The sequence below is a fragment of the Penicillium malachiteum genome (genome assembly GCF_028827825.1).
Source record: "Penicillium malachiteum strain IBT 17515 chromosome Unknown utg000003l:1.0-4950554.0:1.0-4952489.0, whole genome shotgun sequence".
NCBI lineage: Eukaryota > Fungi > Ascomycota > Eurotiomycetes > Eurotiales > Aspergillaceae > Penicillium > Penicillium malachiteum.
In genome coordinates, this window is record NW_026643096.1 from 604,113 (window position 1) to 620,752 (window position 16,640).

At 46.9% G+C, this 16,640-nt stretch overlaps 5 protein-coding genes across 5 annotated transcripts; 1 reads left to right on the forward strand and 4 right to left on the reverse strand.

The window, feature by feature from the left end:
* Window positions 1-189: 189 nt before the first annotated feature.
* On the forward strand, window positions 190-2,882 carry N7483_006548 (uncharacterized protein; the record flags this gene model as incomplete). The annotated part of the gene is made up of 2 exons (XM_057089985.1): window positions 190-715; window positions 760-2,882. 2 exons carry the CDS (start codon window positions 190-192, stop codon window positions 2,880-2,882), a joined length of 2,649 nt encoding a protein of 882 aa, XP_056944726.1.
* Window positions 2,883-3,342: 460 nt separating this feature from the next.
* On the reverse strand, window positions 3,343-5,264 carry N7483_006549 (uncharacterized protein; the record flags this gene model as incomplete). Its single annotated transcript, XM_057089986.1, has 3 exons — window positions 3,343-4,402; window positions 4,471-4,948; window positions 5,021-5,264. The coding sequence occupies 3 exons, from the start codon at window positions 5,262-5,264 to the stop codon at window positions 3,343-3,345; spliced, it is 1,782 nt and encodes a 593-aa protein (XP_056944727.1).
* A 1,357-nt stretch (window positions 5,265-6,621) lies between these two features.
* N7483_006550 (putative homeobox and C2H2 transcription factor) lies at window positions 6,622-9,198 on the reverse strand (the record flags this gene model as incomplete). The annotated part of the gene is made up of 1 exon (XM_057089987.1): window positions 6,622-9,198. One exon carries the CDS (start codon window positions 9,196-9,198, stop codon window positions 6,622-6,624), a length of 2,577 nt encoding a protein of 858 aa, XP_056944728.1.
* Window positions 9,199-10,698: 1,500 nt separating this feature from the next.
* On the reverse strand, window positions 10,699-12,153 carry N7483_006551 (acyl-CoA desaturase; the record flags this gene model as incomplete). The annotated part of the gene is made up of 3 exons (XM_057089988.1): window positions 10,699-11,328; window positions 11,389-11,809; window positions 11,900-12,153. 3 exons carry the CDS (start codon window positions 12,151-12,153, stop codon window positions 10,699-10,701), a joined length of 1,305 nt encoding a protein of 434 aa, XP_056944729.1.
* A 658-nt stretch (window positions 12,154-12,811) lies between these two features.
* N7483_006552 (NACHT nucleoside triphosphatase) lies at window positions 12,812-15,789 on the reverse strand (the record flags this gene model as incomplete). The annotated part of the gene is made up of 2 exons (XM_057089989.1): window positions 12,812-14,450; window positions 14,510-15,789. The coding sequence occupies 2 exons, from the start codon at window positions 15,787-15,789 to the stop codon at window positions 12,812-12,814; spliced, it is 2,919 nt and encodes a 972-aa protein (XP_056944730.1).
* Between the last annotated feature and the right edge of the window lie 851 nt (window positions 15,790-16,640).

Sequence of the window (16,640 nt, forward strand, 5' to 3'; positions counted from 1 at the left end):
TTATATAAAGTTGTAGTGGGTCAGTGGGGCCTAATGAAGCCCAACGGTAATGGAGTCTCAAGGTTGCCCAGGGAGACGGAGCGGTGAGAGGTGTCAACACACTGTGCCTATACAACCACGTTGAATGTGAGGTGTATTATCACCGCCAAACCCAATTTCCTTTTTTTCTATTACCACATGTGACTCCATATGGCGCCTCTTTATGATGAAGGCCACTCTTACTCAGAAGCCCACAATTACAATGAAATCCTAAGCCCCCAGCCCTTCGTCCCCCCCAGCAAAGAGCATCTACTTGCCACGTTCGAGTCGTCCCACGTTCCATCGAGCGATAACGGATCAGCCACAGATGACAGTCAGCTGGCCGCTCGAGATTATGAATACAACTCTTCAGTATCTTCCACTCGACATTCATCTAGCGATATATTCGGCCGGGAAATTGACGTGGAACTCGAGCACATGAACTCACGCACATCGAGCCGCTCGTCCTTCTCCTCAATGCCAGCATCCGTCCTCATACACCCTATCAGTGGAGTCAAATCAATGCCACCGATGGACCTACATGAAAAGATGGTTGGATACACAATTGAAGAATCGGAAGCCAGCTTCGGTGATTTCGACGACCCACCCAGAACAATGCGTCCTATTCGACCTCGGGAAGCAGCATTCCGAAAGCCAAGCTCAGTTAGAGCTATGCAGATGCATACCGAGGATGAAGGCGAAGAGGAAGATTACTTGACCCCCCCCCGAGACGTCGAGCAGGAATTCGATCACCGGGATCATCGGGATTGAAACGGTCACCATACTATTCACCGAATACTTCGTCCAACAAACCCAAAGCCAAGAAAGAGTATCCACTTGTTCTATTACACTGCAACCTTCTCGCACCTTCACTCCCCGTGCCCGGTGCCTCCGAACCTCAGAATCAAGAAATCGTCGAAGAAGTCTTACCCACTCAATACTGGAAGCGCTGGCGCAGATTACAAGAGAAAGCCGGCTCAGGCGTCCTCCGAGACCGAGGTGTGCTGATCTCTCATCCAGAAGACTTATACGATATGCTTGAGGAACGATTACTGGAAAGTCTAGAACTACAGCGCGCAAGAGTTCACCAAGGCCATTTCCTCGGCCACGAAGAAGCTGGCTCAGGATCCGAAGGCGAGCTTTCTGATAATGATGAAAGCGAGACAGATGGTGAGCAGGGTGAAGAATGTCTTGACTGTGGTGGACGGGTACTCCGAACTAGTGATACCAATCGCAAATGGGAGATCCGGGTATTCGCAGCCAATGGTCTGATGCGAGCGGGTGCATGGGCTGCCGCGTGGAAGGAGATGGAGAAGGTGGATGTCGAGGTTGGACTTTGGTTACCATCTGATGTGCGAAGGGCACTTGAGAAGCGCATGGCCGAAGCACGGTTGGCTGCACCGAGGCAAGAGATGCAGCTCATCCCCATGCCAGTTCCCGAGCCTCCGGTAACACAAAAGATTGAGTCTCGGCGTCAATCTGTTCAGGAATCTACCAGGTTGTTTAGTGGCGTGAGCGCCACGGCGGCTCCTCTTCCTGCGTTAATGCCTGCACCGCCTGCACCACCTGCATCACTTGCACTATTCCCGGATGTTAGGCGCCAGGAGCCGGAACATCAAATTGCACTCGGGACATTGATGATCAATTACATCCGTGTTTTGGCTAGCGATAAGCGTAACATTGCGCTGGTTGCTATGTCAGTCTTGGTTGGGTTTCTCGCTACAAGAGCCCAGCCTCACGAGCAGCTTCAGCCTATTGCACAGTATTTCTTCAATGGCATGGAAGCACCATTCATGACTGGGCGCTCGAATGTGGTTGGCCCGAGCGTCCCTATTGCGCCGGCAAACGTTCATTCTTCGGTTATCGACATCGTGCCCAGTGTAACAAGTGTGGCTCCTATTGCCACGGAAAGTGCCATTCCAGCTCCAGAGGTGATTCAGTCTTCTTTCATTGAAGAAGTTTCTGAGCATGTGCAGCTTGCGGAGTCCATTACGGAAGTTGGTGCGGTCGAGAAGATGCAGCAATATATTCCATCCGCTGATGTCAGCTTTCATAAACCCCTGTCCGAAAATACTATACAATCCGAGCCTCAAGTGGTGGAAGATTCTCAAGAGGGGCTGCAAACCCCAACAGATCAAGCCATTGATGAGATCAACACCCCTATCTATGCTGAGGCTGCCAGAGCTGTCGAGGAGTTTGCTGAGGACGCCATTGAGGAGCCCACTGGTGCTCCTGTTGAGACTCAGATTGAACAGCCGATCGAAGAGTTTATTGAAGCCCCAATCGAGACAGCCGTTGAGGAGACCACTGATACATTCGTTGAGCCGTCTCTTGATCAGCCAGCTGAAGAGGTTATTGAAGAGTCAATTGTGACTGAGGAGACTAGTGAAGAACCAACTGAGGAGCTCATTGAGACAGCTGTTGAGCAAACCGATGAGGAACCCATGGAGGAGCCTACCGTGGTTCCAATTCAGGCATCTATTCAAGAGCCCGCTGAGACAGCTGTAGAGGAGCCAATTAAGGAGCCTACCGAAGAGCCTATCGAGGAACCCAGCAAGGAGGTTATTGAGGAGCCTGTCGATGAGCCCAGTGAAGAACCAACTGAGGAACCTGTGGGGACAGCTGTTGAGGAAACCAATGAGGAGCCTGATGAGGAGCCCAATGAGGATCTTATTGGGGAGCCTATTGATGAGGCTAGTGAGGATCTAACTGAGGATCCCATTGAGACAGCTTTTGTGGAAACCGATGAGGAACCTATCGAGGAGTCTACCGATCCGATTCAGGCATCGATTAAAGAGTCCGATGAGACATCGCTTGAGGAACTCTCTGGGGAGCATATCGAGGAATCAGTTGATCTGAATTGAGTGATTTAGCTCCTTGCCCTCCTCTACACGGTAATCAGCTGCAAGTTTTCCTGTTTTCTTTTTCTAAGTTGACCAATTATTTGGAAAGAAGAAATTTCGCATTTACGATTGGAATGAAACGAGTACGAGACGAAATGTTTGGACGTACAATGTTGCGTTGATTTGTCATTTATTCATCATTTTTGGCGTACAGTCGATGCTATTTAGCCAGCTAGTTTTTCTTTCCTGTCAATTTGATGATTATGTCTCAGGATCAATGATGTATGATAATGGTAGCTTCAATTCATGGAATTCAATCTTCTTCAGCCATCTAGAAACTCATCATGCATTTCATCATTATGTACTACTTTCAACCAAATACTTGAACTCAACCTTCTAGTCTCTATCCAACTTGAACCTCCCATCCGCTAACTACTATCTCATCTTAAACCCAACCTCTACTAGCAACAATCAAATCCTCTCAAAATCCCGAATCATACAAATAGGCATCAGGAACCGTCGGCCAAGCATCAACTCCATCTAAAATAGCCAGCGCCATTCCTCCACTCTGGTGGACTTGAATATGACAATGCAACAAAAAGGCTCCAGGGATAACAGCCTGATATCTAAGGACCATCCACACCGGTCCGGTCGCAGAAGTAGGCGCAGCAGTGGTATCTTTGATCGGTGGATTAATCAAATTGAAAGAACCCGGTATATCCTGCATCGCCTCCGCAACAGAAGACCAAGTAAAAGTTCCATTGCCCGATCCAATAGCGAAATGTTTGTTGGAATGTTTATGAATCGGGTGAGCTGCTTGAAAAGGTGTATCGACTTGGATGATCAGATCAACCCAAGAGCCATTTTTCGTTCGGATGATAAGATCGCTTGGTATAGAATGTTGATTAAAAAGAAGAGGTTGAGACTCTTCAAGTTCAAGGTTGAAGCTGCTGTTTCCCAGTGTCCAGAGGTATGAGGCGTTATAGTGTCCGATATTGAGTAAGTAGGTTTCGTCAACAGTAGCAGAAGGTGAGATGACAGGGAAAGGAACAACTAATGACTCGTTGTAGAAGATTGTTCCTAAGGTTGTGTTCTGCCCGAGGAAGTCGATCCAGGGATCGGAAGATCCAGTGAGCTCGGAGTTCCCCTCATAGTGCATTGTCGCTGTTGTGTTGAGAATTTGTTGTTGTTGGGCACCAGTTACGAGGCGGATTGTATAGTCTCCTGGCTCTTGGTTCAGGGGAACCATAACGGAGAATCGATTTGCGTTTGGGATGTTGATGGCGTTCACCAGGTAGGGTTGTATGTACCGACCGTCTATCGCGTATATGTACATGTCATGTTGGTCGATAGAGAATGTGAGAGCTAGGATTCCGGCTGGGCTAATCAAGTCCCAGCTAACGTATCGGTCATTTGCATTGACGTTGAAAACCTCATGAGCGCTTTGTGATGCCGTACATCCATCGAACATGGTTGGTAACAATTTGCTGTAGTCATGTGTATAGTTTCCTTCGGCATCGACGTTACTAGGTGGAAAGCATCTATATCGAGGTCAGCAAATGCTCTATCATTGAAAATGGTTGCAAGTGGAGTGAAGATAAAAACGCACCCAATATCTGTAAGAGTCGTATTGCCGAGAATAGGTTGGAGGTTGGGAGAAGCACTTATAGCATCAAGCTCCGCCTGAGGCAGACAAGATACAGAACCCAAGCCATTGATCAAAAGAGCATTGGCACAGTATGCATCAACACCGGATGCTTCTTCTGCATCCCAAATTTGTTCGGATGTCAAGAGACGCCAATCCGACAGTATGAGAGGAGAGGTATTCTTCTCCGCAACAATCATAGCCTGAAGTTCAGCCTCCTCGGTGATAATCAGGCTGAATGGTCTCTCCACTGAATTTGCCGGCTCGATATAGATGGGACCGTATAAGCCATCTTCAAGCTGACCGCGATGATGAGCATGATAAAAGTATGAACCGTATTGATCAGCGGTCCATTGATAACGAAACGCGGCTCCTGAATCGATGGGTCGTTGGCTCAAGCCAGGAACACCGTCTGACCAAGGTGTGCCCTTCTGTTCGATGCCTATAAAGAAGGTTGTTAGGATCCTCCAGCATTGGTATTGTAGATACCATGACTCTAGCAGGAAAGACTCACCATGAAAATGCACAGTCACGTTGAACGGACACTCATTCCTAACATCGAAGATAACATGATCACCCTGAACAAGTCGCAGTTCAGGTCCAGGCATAGAATCATTGACTAGGATAACATCTCTAGTAAAACCCGCAACTTCTCTTTCCTCCCATGTAAGGACAATAGAGAAGTAAACGACTTCAGCAGAAACCCATTGGAATAGAGATAGAAACAACAAGACCAAATGACTAATCGAGACCTTCATTATGACAATAGTAGCTCAGAAATAGTATTTGATAATTAGAATAAGAATGTATACCATTGTACCACGACATGCGGATGCGATCTAAGCTATATACTAAACAGAACCTTAGAAGCCTTTCATGGCTGAAGAAACCGGGTCAATGTGGTTCTCATCTCAATCCTGCCTGATTCTTCTTTTGTCTTGGAGCCCTTGTCCCTGAATCAGACTCCAGATCTCAGTAACCCGCATACCCAGCTGATCTCACCCGTGAGATGAAAAATAGCTGAAAATGGATCGCAGACAAAGATAGAAAAGGTCCCCGATGCAGATGACGAAGGGACCCTGCAGATGTCCCAGCAGGAACGGAGGTGGGGAGTAGTTCGTCCGATCCTTTAAAGGGATATTATACCTTGTCTAGGGTCATGGATCATGGCCAGGGGGGGATAACCAGTAGTAGACCACCATCCCGGTCTTTGCATCGGGACGGAATTCGTTATTCATCCGCCTGTTCCTGAATCTAAAAAAGAAAATGAGAGATCTGAATGAAAGGGATCGCAAGATCTCGGGCTAAGTTAAGGCCGAATGATAATTTCAAGTGGGATGTGATGGAGGGTGATGATGCAAATGGGCGTAGCCATGGCACCGATGGTTGGCTTTGTTTCTTATGCAGATTTACTCCCTATCATAGTAATAAATCAGGTAGGGAAGTTGACTGGACCTCGGCACTGCACAGACCGTCTTCTATAGACGAATCAGGAATAAATAGTGGCAGTGAGCATGAGAGTGTATGCCTTGTGGATACGAATGATGTGGACTAATGTTTCGGGTTTCTGCGTGTCAGAAACATCCAACCAAAATTCACGGTTGAAACTTCAGAGTTGTGGAAATGAAAAGGTGGATGGTGAGCGCCAGGTATGAGTCAACCAGGCCGTCTCGGTGCGCATCCGAAGGGAATGACGGGAGAATCCGACTTCTGAATAAATTTGGGAGGGAAAAAATCAGACCCCACGGCATCTGGAGTCCACAGCTGCAGAAAGTGGATCCAAAGTGCCCCATAGTTACCGAATTATGGATCTCAGAGTCAAGGGACATGACGCATCTGGGTGTGAACAAGGACGCGTGGTCGAAGTTGAATTTACAATTGAACCACCCACCACGAGGAGGAAGTGTGACAGGGGAATTTAATCAACAAAAGCAAGATATTGATTGATAAATTAGTAAACCATCAATTCATTCTGTAGTATTAACCGGAATTGAAAATGCTCGCCAAAAAGAAAACAAATGCAAATTGGGGATCATTAAACTTTTTACATGTCCAAGGCCATCTCGGTGTATACAATTCCATGTAAAAAAACTATCACATAAACATAACATCAAATCAAAGCCCAGAACCGTCGTGATATGCAGGCATGCCTTGCTGGATATCACCTGATGCAGGAGGACCGCCCTCTTTCGAATGAATGAGATTAATGGCATTTGGTGTCGGCAGACCCAATACTGGATGAGGCTGTGATGCTGGATCTACCCATTTCTGTTTCCCATTGACTGCATAGCCTGCAGTCTCATCCAAAGGCAAACCTTCCATCTCATGTGGCGTCAGTTCACTGTAGCTATCATTCAATCGTTGCAGGAACTCTGGATCGAACCCCATCTGCACCAAAGGATCAGCAGACCTCTCTGCAGGAGCGGAGGAGGCCGAAGCGTTGCCGGGGAGGCTACTGCCCCAATCAGAGGAAAATGCCGGTACACCAGCTGATATCATTCCTGCACTTCCGACATAGCTCCCTGAAAGACTCCCCGGACCGCTTGGACCCGCCGATGAGAAACCGGTTCCCGGATACGTCGGACTCTGGATCCCGGGGCTGGAGACTGCAGGGCTTGGAAGAGCACCAGGGTAGATGGCCCTTGCTAGGACGTTGGCTTCTTGTGGAGGGTTGCGCAGACCTCCATGAACGGCAAACGGGGGCTGCAAGCCCAGGTCAGAGTATTGAATAGCTTCATTGTTCACGGCAGAGTTGAGTCCCGTATCACGCTTCAAGATGCCTAGCCAGACAGAATTATCGGCACAGGTTTGATTCCAAGGGTCATCGCAATCATAAATCACTCGACGAGCCTGGGCTTGTATCATCTGATCTGTAGGCACAATTCCTTGTGCAGTTTGGTTGTGGATGTATGCAGTAAGTTCGTGAGATAGGCGGTCGTAGCAATTGGCATCGTGAGGTACATTCAATCGAGGAGTGTTCTCATCTCCTTGGGCCTGTACGGTAGTCCATGGATTTGGTGAATTCCACTCGTAATCGATCATATATGGTGGAATGGCATTTTCAACGCGCTCGAGAATGTAAGGTTCAAATCCCCAGTCGCCATTCCACTGAGACATGTTGGCCCCATTTTTGAAGTGACCAGCCAGGTGATCCACACGATCCTTCCACGTGTGTAATGTAGATGCGCAGAAGCCACAGCGGGATTTGATATTAGTGATACTGCTTTGCCAGATCTCCATGCAGGGTTGGAATTTGGCATTGTGCATGAGGCGAAGATGTTGGTTGAGGTGGTCCTTCCGATAGAAGGTTCTCTCTTGGATTGACTTCTCCTGACAACTGAGATAGTTGTGAGTTTCCAGATGATCTCGATCAGGATTGATGGCAAAACAAAAGACACATCGAAGCGTCCCGTTTTCCTCGGTGACGCCTCCATGGGGAGAACATGTCCATTTATCTAAGATCAGATGCATGGATTTCTCGTGACGCTGCCAATCATACTTGGCAGCAAAGGAGTCAGTGCAGAAGGTGCATTGGAATGGACGGACAGCTCGAGCCTTTTGGTGGTTGAAAGTATTAACAGGCACCGAGGCCTTGCGGCGCCGACGACGTTCTTTGCGATCCATTGAGCCAAAAGACCCAAGAGAGGATCGATGTGAGAATGCAGAAGCAAAAGAAAGATCAGACAGGGATGAGTGACTAGTATCCAGACTACTCCCCGAGGCGGTATATCTTTTATGGTCTGAGCTTGCGTGGCTTGACTCATTGGTAGATCCAGGGCGACGGGCCCGCACGTGACCAGACTGGGCCAGGCGTTGACGAGAAGGATCAAATGGTGGATTTTCCAAAGCACGGGCAATATCACTTATAGTAGCGGGTTCGTTCTCAGGAGGTGAGTGTTTCCAACGTTCAATGGGAGTCATGAGCGAGATGTCCATCAGATCTTGACCGGGGATGTTGACGGCGCCTGGAACAGGAGATTCCGTGCCACTAGCAGGTCGAACTTTTCCGCGTCGTCGAGCATTGGCCAGCCAATTGGAAATTTGTGTTCTGTTCAATCCAGTGTCTTCTTTCAATTCGTCTTTTTCGGTTTCTGTGGGATAGGGATTCTCGTTGTGGTCGCGGAGCCAGCCTTTGAGGATGTTGATGGCCTTGCGGGAAAATCGAGAACTTGAACTGTTCTTTCGGGATCGCGAGTCTGAATCGTCCCTGAAGCCACCATATGACACAGATTTGAGTGCTTTTTTACCAGTCAAGCCGCCGTTTTGAATATAAACGGTCTCTGGCACTGGTTGTAATGTTTGAAGAAACTTGCCAGGAACTTCGACGTGGGTGAAACTGCATTCACGCCAGAGAGAGATGCAACAGGTGCAACCGTTTTGGTGCATAACACCTCGTTTGGCAACAAAGCAGTCGAGACCCATTCGTCGACAAAAATCACAAGGCTGCTCAGCGCGGAACATGGGGTAGACTCCGGTGTCCTGGTCGGGGCCGACGGGCACTGGCACTTGTTCGGCCGTCCCCGGGATGGGCGGGTCATTGGCGAACTCTAGAGGCTGATCGTGGAGTAGAGAGTTGAAGTTGGCGTTCCGCTCATCGGCCTCTTCAAATTCGAGGTCAACCGAAGCAACATCGTCACTTGGGTGATTCGATTCATGAGCTGAAGAAGCACCTTCAAAATCAAAGTACTCCATGACAGCGATTGAGTGACAGTCGTCAAGACTGTCGAGGCAAGAATGTTGTTATAACTTGTTCTTTCTTTTTCTCTTTAACCAAGTGTGATTTTTTTTTCTTCTGGGGAAGATACGAGTAAGAGAACGGATAAAAAAAGAGTCGGTCTGGGAAGGGTATCCCTGATCTGGGGTAGACCAAGCAGGGTGATTAATCAAGACTCGGCACAGGTGGAGTAGATTTACCTTGGGACCACTATTGGAGATGCCACTAAGGCTTTGGCCGGTACATCGGGGGCCCCCAAATGTAGATATCAAAGGTACAGAGTGTAGAGAGGCTCGTGCCATGATAAGCAATCAGTCATGGCGAATTGTCACTGGTCGACTCATGTTTACTCGCGTGGGCTTTACTTTCCCCCGCTTAGAGTTCAAGAGTCGGTAAAGCCGAATGAACAGATAGATCCAAAGACATTGTACGTCATTCGTTCGGTTTACCACAAACAGGTGGGATAAACGAGTTCGGAGTGAGAAATTAGTTCCGCGGGTGATGTGGGAGACGCAGCTGCACGCCCTTCGGATGTCAACGCCAAACCTATTTAGGTTAAGCGTGACTTCCAAGGCGGGGCTACGGGGCATTCCTAATTAGGTAGGCACGATGGGGCGCGATATCGGAGTCATATTGAACTTTGAGTATAGAACTTGATATCTTCTAGAAGCCACTAGATTTATTCTGGAAAATTATAGTTGAAGAACTAATATTAACTGATCTATGGTTGAGATTTATAGAGATTTTTTTTTTCTCATGGAGTACGGAGTACACAAGACAACTTTGGAACCATGAACCAGTTGACCCCTCTCATGCGACATGGGGCTAAACTTGGTCCTCCACACTTGGGGATTCCAGCCCTGAGAAGAACCGCCCAAGCGCATGTGACAAGCCATAGTGGGCCACTTGGGCAATAATTTGATGTTTACAGCATGTCTATACGAAGCAACGCGCGAGTACATAAAACCTTCATTGTCCTATGCATTTACTACTAGTACCATCCGATTCCGATATCCGAACGGCTAAATATCGGTCAAAGCCCTGGAGGTACTGGCAACATTTTCCATACAATGAAAACGCCAATGCCAAGACAGGAAAATTCTTTCTTGCCGATGGAAGACGGCCGTCCCGAGAAGAAGTTATGTCAGGCCGACTCCAACCGCATTTTCGTCTGTCAAATTTCGACATTGCGGAGACCCATAATTCGGAGTCATCGAACTACATAGTAGAAATTTGAGCGCTTGAGCCAAATTTTAGCCTATGCTCAGAGGCCTTTAAGCTTTTTAGCAAAAGAGTCATTTCTAATGCTCTATTGTCATTGGACCAAATGATATTTTCCGTTCATCCTATCGGATGCATTCCTTATACTGAGCACCACTTGGGAGCGATACTACTAATTCAAATCTTGTAAACAAGATGCCTGTTGTTCTGAAGGCTTAGAAATGTCTTCTTTTCTGGAACCATGGAATTGCAGATATTTAAATAGCTTTGTCGCTATTTCTTCTCCGCCAAATTTCCACTTCACCACCTCCTCGAATCACCCCGACTCTCATGGTGGAAAGCAAATTATGTGCAGCATTAGAATGGTTATACACTCCTCCGTTGAACAAAGCAGTTGCATCCTTCCCAATTGCCGAACTGATCAAAACCTTCCCACCGGGGTGCTCATGGATGAAATGAGTTAAATCATGGATAACACCAGCAATCACTGTCAAGGCCTTTCCACTCTGAGTCTCAACCTCAAAGTCATCCCAAGAAACAGCTGGTAGCTTCTCAAGAGGAACACCCCAATCCAACTTTGCTCGCTTTTGGTCGACCTTCTTCTGCAATTGTTGAACGCGGCCTTTTTCAATCTCATTTGCGCGAAATTGTTTCAGATTAGACGCTAGACCAAGTTGCTTCCATACCCAGATGGACCACTTTGTTGGGTCATATTGCCACCACTCGATCGCATTACGGTAATCCGAAGGGAACTGATAAGTCAGAATTGATTCAACAGAAACAGAGGGCGTGAATTTTACCTCATGATGGAAATTATGATACCCTTCACCCAAGGTCACCAAAGCAGTAATGACATGATCGCGGGGCGAGTTCCTGTCATCAAATGGCTGTTGTAATTAGCAACCGACTTAAGATTTTTTCGCTTCATGGATGAAGACGAAACAAACCTGATCACCCAACCAATGAGCCAGGGAATTAACACAGAAGGTTGCTTGCTGCACGAAAAAGAATCTCAAAATTCCTGCATATACCAGTCCACCCTGCCAATCGCCCCAGCCGAGACCAGCTACCAACATGGGGAATAACATTCCAAAAACAAGGATTACCATTCCATAGTGCCTATGCTGCCACACAACGATCGGGTCGTGATTCAGGTCTGAAATATCCGTTCGGCCACGATCCTTCGGGTTTTGTTTCAAAGCCATCCACATGAAATGGGAGTACCACACTCCCTTTCGAACGCTGTAAGGGTCTTTAACCGTGTCCGTCCATCTGTGGTGGGCACGGTGCTTGCTGCTCCACCAACGAATAGAACCTTGAACTGCACCTCCACCAACGCACGCGAGAAAAATCTTAAGTGGGAGACCCCTAGATCGATAAATATTCGAATCAGTATGAAGATTTTGCAACAAATGTGAAGGCGAGGAGTGGAAGAGAAGGACTTGGCAAGAGGCTTACGCTTCATATGAACGATGCGACCAAAGACGATGATATCCAGCAGTGATCCCAAGACCAGTCCAGAAGTAATACAAAATAGCCCAAGCGGCTGTGACCGGCTTCAACTCAGTGAAGAAAGCAGCGATACAACCAAATATTGGCACTACTAGAATCAAACTGGTATTGATCCAATTGACATGACGGTGCCAGTTGGACAGTGTGATGGGCTGCTCGGTTATATGGAGCTTTTGATCATTTGGTTTAGTTTCTGCCATTTCAACCTATCCTGAGTCCGGTGTCTCAAATACTTTGACTCAATACTTGAGGATTGGTGTAGTCCAATCTTTGAATTTCGTGATGCGATGGGACTGTGATGAAAGAAGACCCGAATAAGGTATGATATCGAGAAACAATTTTATTTTTCATTTATTCATTCTCTCAATATATACAATATGATTACTATTCCAGAAATTACTATTTCCTCGGTCGCATGTGGAATTGACATGTTATGTTGTCTCATTAATTCACCAGTTTTGTTGAATCGTTGGGGAGAGGGATGCTGTCCATGGTTTGGCCCAACCCTTACCTATGACACTGCAAATATCGATTGATGGATCAGGCAAAGGTTCCTCTGAGATCCATTCAATTCTTTTACTCGAATTATGAATGAGACTTTTAACTCAACAGTTCCTTCAAGTCTCTTCCAAAGTGGGTGAAGATTGGCTAGGGCGCCAGACGTCCTTGGTTATGGGGGCCAGGCCAACTTTTCTCTCATAGTGAAAGCGATAGCTAGCTATGAGACTTTTTATTTTTATTGCTTAAGCGCGTAACTAATATCTGTGAAGAACTACATAGAAGGCTCTATCCTTTATCCGCCAGGCCACTTTTGGGGTTATCAAGTTTATGTATGTTAAAGACTGCCAGTGGTTACGACTAAAGACCTAATTCACCATTTTGCGCGTTGGCGTCGGCACCAGCATCCAATAGTATTTGCACCACATTTTCGTGGCCTTCACTTGATGCAGCCTGGAGTGCATTACCCCAATTTTTATCTTCGAAGTTGACATCGGCGCCTTCATCTAACAGAATCCGCACTACCTTTTTGTGGCCTTTCAATGAAGCGGCGTAGAGGGCATTCCCCCAATATTCATGTTGGGTGTTGACATCAGCACCTCCATTCAATAGTATCTCCACCACCTTCTCATGGCCATTAATTGAAGCAGCCCGGAGTGCATTTCCCCAATATTTGCCTTCGGCGTTGATATCGGCACCTCCGTTCAATAGTATCTGTGCAACCTTGTCATGGCCATTAAGTGAAGCAGCCTGGAGTGCACTACCCCAATATCCATCTTGCATATTAACATCGGCACCAGCATCCAATAGTATCTGCACCACTTTCTCATGACCACTGACTGATGCAGCCTGGAGTGCATTAGTCCAGTTTCCACCTTGGACATTAACATTGACACCTCTATCCAATAGTGTCTGCACCACCTTCTCATGACCATTAAGTGAAGCGGCCTGGAGTATATTGCCCCAATATTCATGTTGGATGTTAACATCGGCACCTCCATCTAATAGTACCTGAACCACCTTCTCATGGCCATTAAATGATGCGGCATGTAGTGCATTGCCCCAATTTCCATATTGGATGTTGATATCGGCACCTCTATCCAATAGTATCTGCACCGCTTTCTCATGGCCATTAAATGAGGCGGCTTGGAGCGCATATCCCCAATACCCACCTTGGATGTTCACGGTTTCAGATAACTCTGAACCTGCAGGTAGGATGCTATTTAGGACAAAGTCTAGCCCCAACAACGCCGCATAGTACACAGGTGTTGCTATATCAACAGCAGGACCATACGAACCCCGTATTTTTCCAACGTCCATGTTATGCAAGCGAACCCACGAAACAAAAGCCTTCGTCTTGTCTTTGAAAAGCTTCGATGCTAGGTTTCCAATTGCTTCCTCCTCCTCTGAATTTTTATAATGATGAAACCAATAGCTAGCTGCGAAGGAAGCAAATGGAAACTCCGTGAGCTTTCCTTCATCAAAGACCCCTTCAGAGAGAGTTGGCTCCAGAAGGTAGACCAGGCATATTTGAGCTATCTCTGAATTTGCGGGCGCACTTTTCATTGCAAACATTCTTGATTTTTGTTGAATGAGCCGGTCTGACAGGAGGTACTCCTGAACAGAAAAATGCGCTATACGCACGGTCGGAGTAGTTCGTCCTTCGTAGTTTTCCGTGGCCACGACCTCAACAAGCCCAACACAAACATCGATAATGTCATCCTGCTCATATAAACGACCGTCACGATCGAGCTGGGGTGGATCATTTAGATCAACTGCGTGAGCGTCGATAAGCTCATTGATAGTGAGTGGTCGAGTGGAGAAGCAAAGCAATGTCAAAACCCGCCGGACGTCCTCGACATATTCATCCGCAATACTGCACAGTATTCGCTCGTACGTTTCATCCAGATCACGGGGCAATGTGCGCAGGCAGTGGTCAAGCTGGTTCCGATTTCGCACCCGCCGAAAGGCGTTGAACTGACATTCAACGTATCTGAATCTGTATCTCATGTTTATTAGAATAGCAGAAAAATTAAATTTTCGTTATCGAGCACTTACACTCCTTGCGCATCAGTTGCCATCTTGTTCTTGATCTCCTCGTGACGTGATTTCCACTTCTGAACCTTCGCATCGTTCTCAAGCTGATAGGAGACAAAATCTGCGATGTCTCTATCCACTTCAGGATTCCTGAGCGGAACATCCTGACTACAGGAAGGTTTTAACGACTCGCGAATATCGAGCTCGTTACGACTGGTCACCAACAGATGGACGCCAGGCATCAACCAGTCACGTATCACCTGTATAGCTTTTAAAACTCCCTCTCTTTGACAATCTCGAGGGCTCTCGTCTAGTGCATCGAGTAGAATATAAGTATCACGGAATCGCTCAAGGAAACTTCGAAGTAAGGCAAGTAGCTTGTCCACTGAAGGAGACCCAGATTTATTCAACATATACAGCTGCTCCAGATCTTTTTCGCCGTCTGGGAGCTGTGCCGATAGCTGTAGTAGCAGTGTCCGTAGCATACCATTATCATCTTGCTTTGTCTGATCAGTGAAGGAAAAGTAGAAAAACGCGATTCCGACTGCGTGTTCATCCTTCATCTCATGAAATGTATTCTGGATTGTAGTTGAGCAGAGAACCGACTTGCCACATCCCGCGAACCCGTTCAGCCATAGAAAGGAACTGGGTTCCTTCAGCCAAGTCCGAAATTGGTAGCCGTTAACGAACCATAGACCCGTCTTTGGATGAGATTTGGCACATGCGGTGTTGTGGTTGAGAGATGCATCTGGCGCCATAAGCCAGCAACGGATTGTAAAGGAGATTTGACTAGCATTTGTTCGCTCGACGAGTGATTTGATATCCGATAAATCAGCTTGGATCTGGGTCTGGCTTTTAAGCTGCAGGACATTGAGTCCGAATGACAGGTTTTCACGTATTTCGCCCACGTCTTCTTCGAGTTTCTGCAGGGTACTTTTCCGAAATGGATAGGCGGCGCGACGTCCGGTCACCTTGATGAGATCCTTTAAACCGACATTTGAGTCTTTGTTGAATCTGTCACACTCGCTCCGTAGCTCGATGATGATTTCCTCGCATTTGAGTACCGCCTTCTCGATTTCTTGGAGTAGATCTTGCGTGTTGGCTTGTGTTCGGCGCTCCTCTACTGCAGCATCAAGGGCTCGAAAGAGATTTTGAAGATTATCGAGATTCTGGGTAACCTTTGCCACATCGTTGTCCTGGTTTTTGTATGTGGTGTAAAACTCGACTAAGGATTGGGTGACTTGAATACCAAGCGAAAGCAACCCCGCAATCCCCGATGCGATTGAGAGTGGGTCAGCCATTATGAATTAATGTACCCTTTGAATTGGGGAAGAGAATACAGGCATATCAGTTAAATGATGTATCATCTGCCATCTCACATGCAATTCAGAGTTCCAGCATTATCAAGCACCTGGGCAGAGGCACATCCACTTTAGGTGGTAGCCACTTTGGTTGATGCCCAAAGTGAGCCCAAAGGTTGAGGCTGAGCATGCCCGGGTGGGCATGGCCGCATGGGCATAGCCCCCACTACTAGTAGTTACTACTAATATGTCCAAAATCTTTGGATACATAGCCACCTAGTGGCCCATCTCATTAATATTATTCTAAGATTTCAAGCGACTCGGACTCGAATGAATAACTTGAAAAAGATTCAGTGGCTTTAGATCTATATAACAAATACTTTTTTCTACGCTTCAAGTTTCCACGTTGAAGCCTCGGGTAATCAATCCACAATCGCGCAGTCGCGCAGTGTCCTGCATCAATCTCAAATAATTAGAAACACTCGGATCGCTTGATTATTATTCCACTATGAGATCTGAAACGCGTGTTTGGTAGATTTGAATCTGATATAACAAACCATGCCCAGATGATAAACTAAGTATCAAGTGCGTTTTAAACGAGAGCACAGACCATGCTTATCAGCATATCAGATACGAGAACGCTGACATGTGAAAGTGCCGCATGCACGAAATGGCGTAACTTGAATCTGCAGCACCGTTATCTGTCAAAAATTTCACTGGGACTATGTTATTCCCCTCTTCTGAATATTACTCCTTCTCTTTTCATATCATATAAAATTCAGGCTGGGAACCTGTGCCCCGCTATCTCAACTCTCTCTCTCTCTCTCTCTCTCTCTCTCTCACACACACAC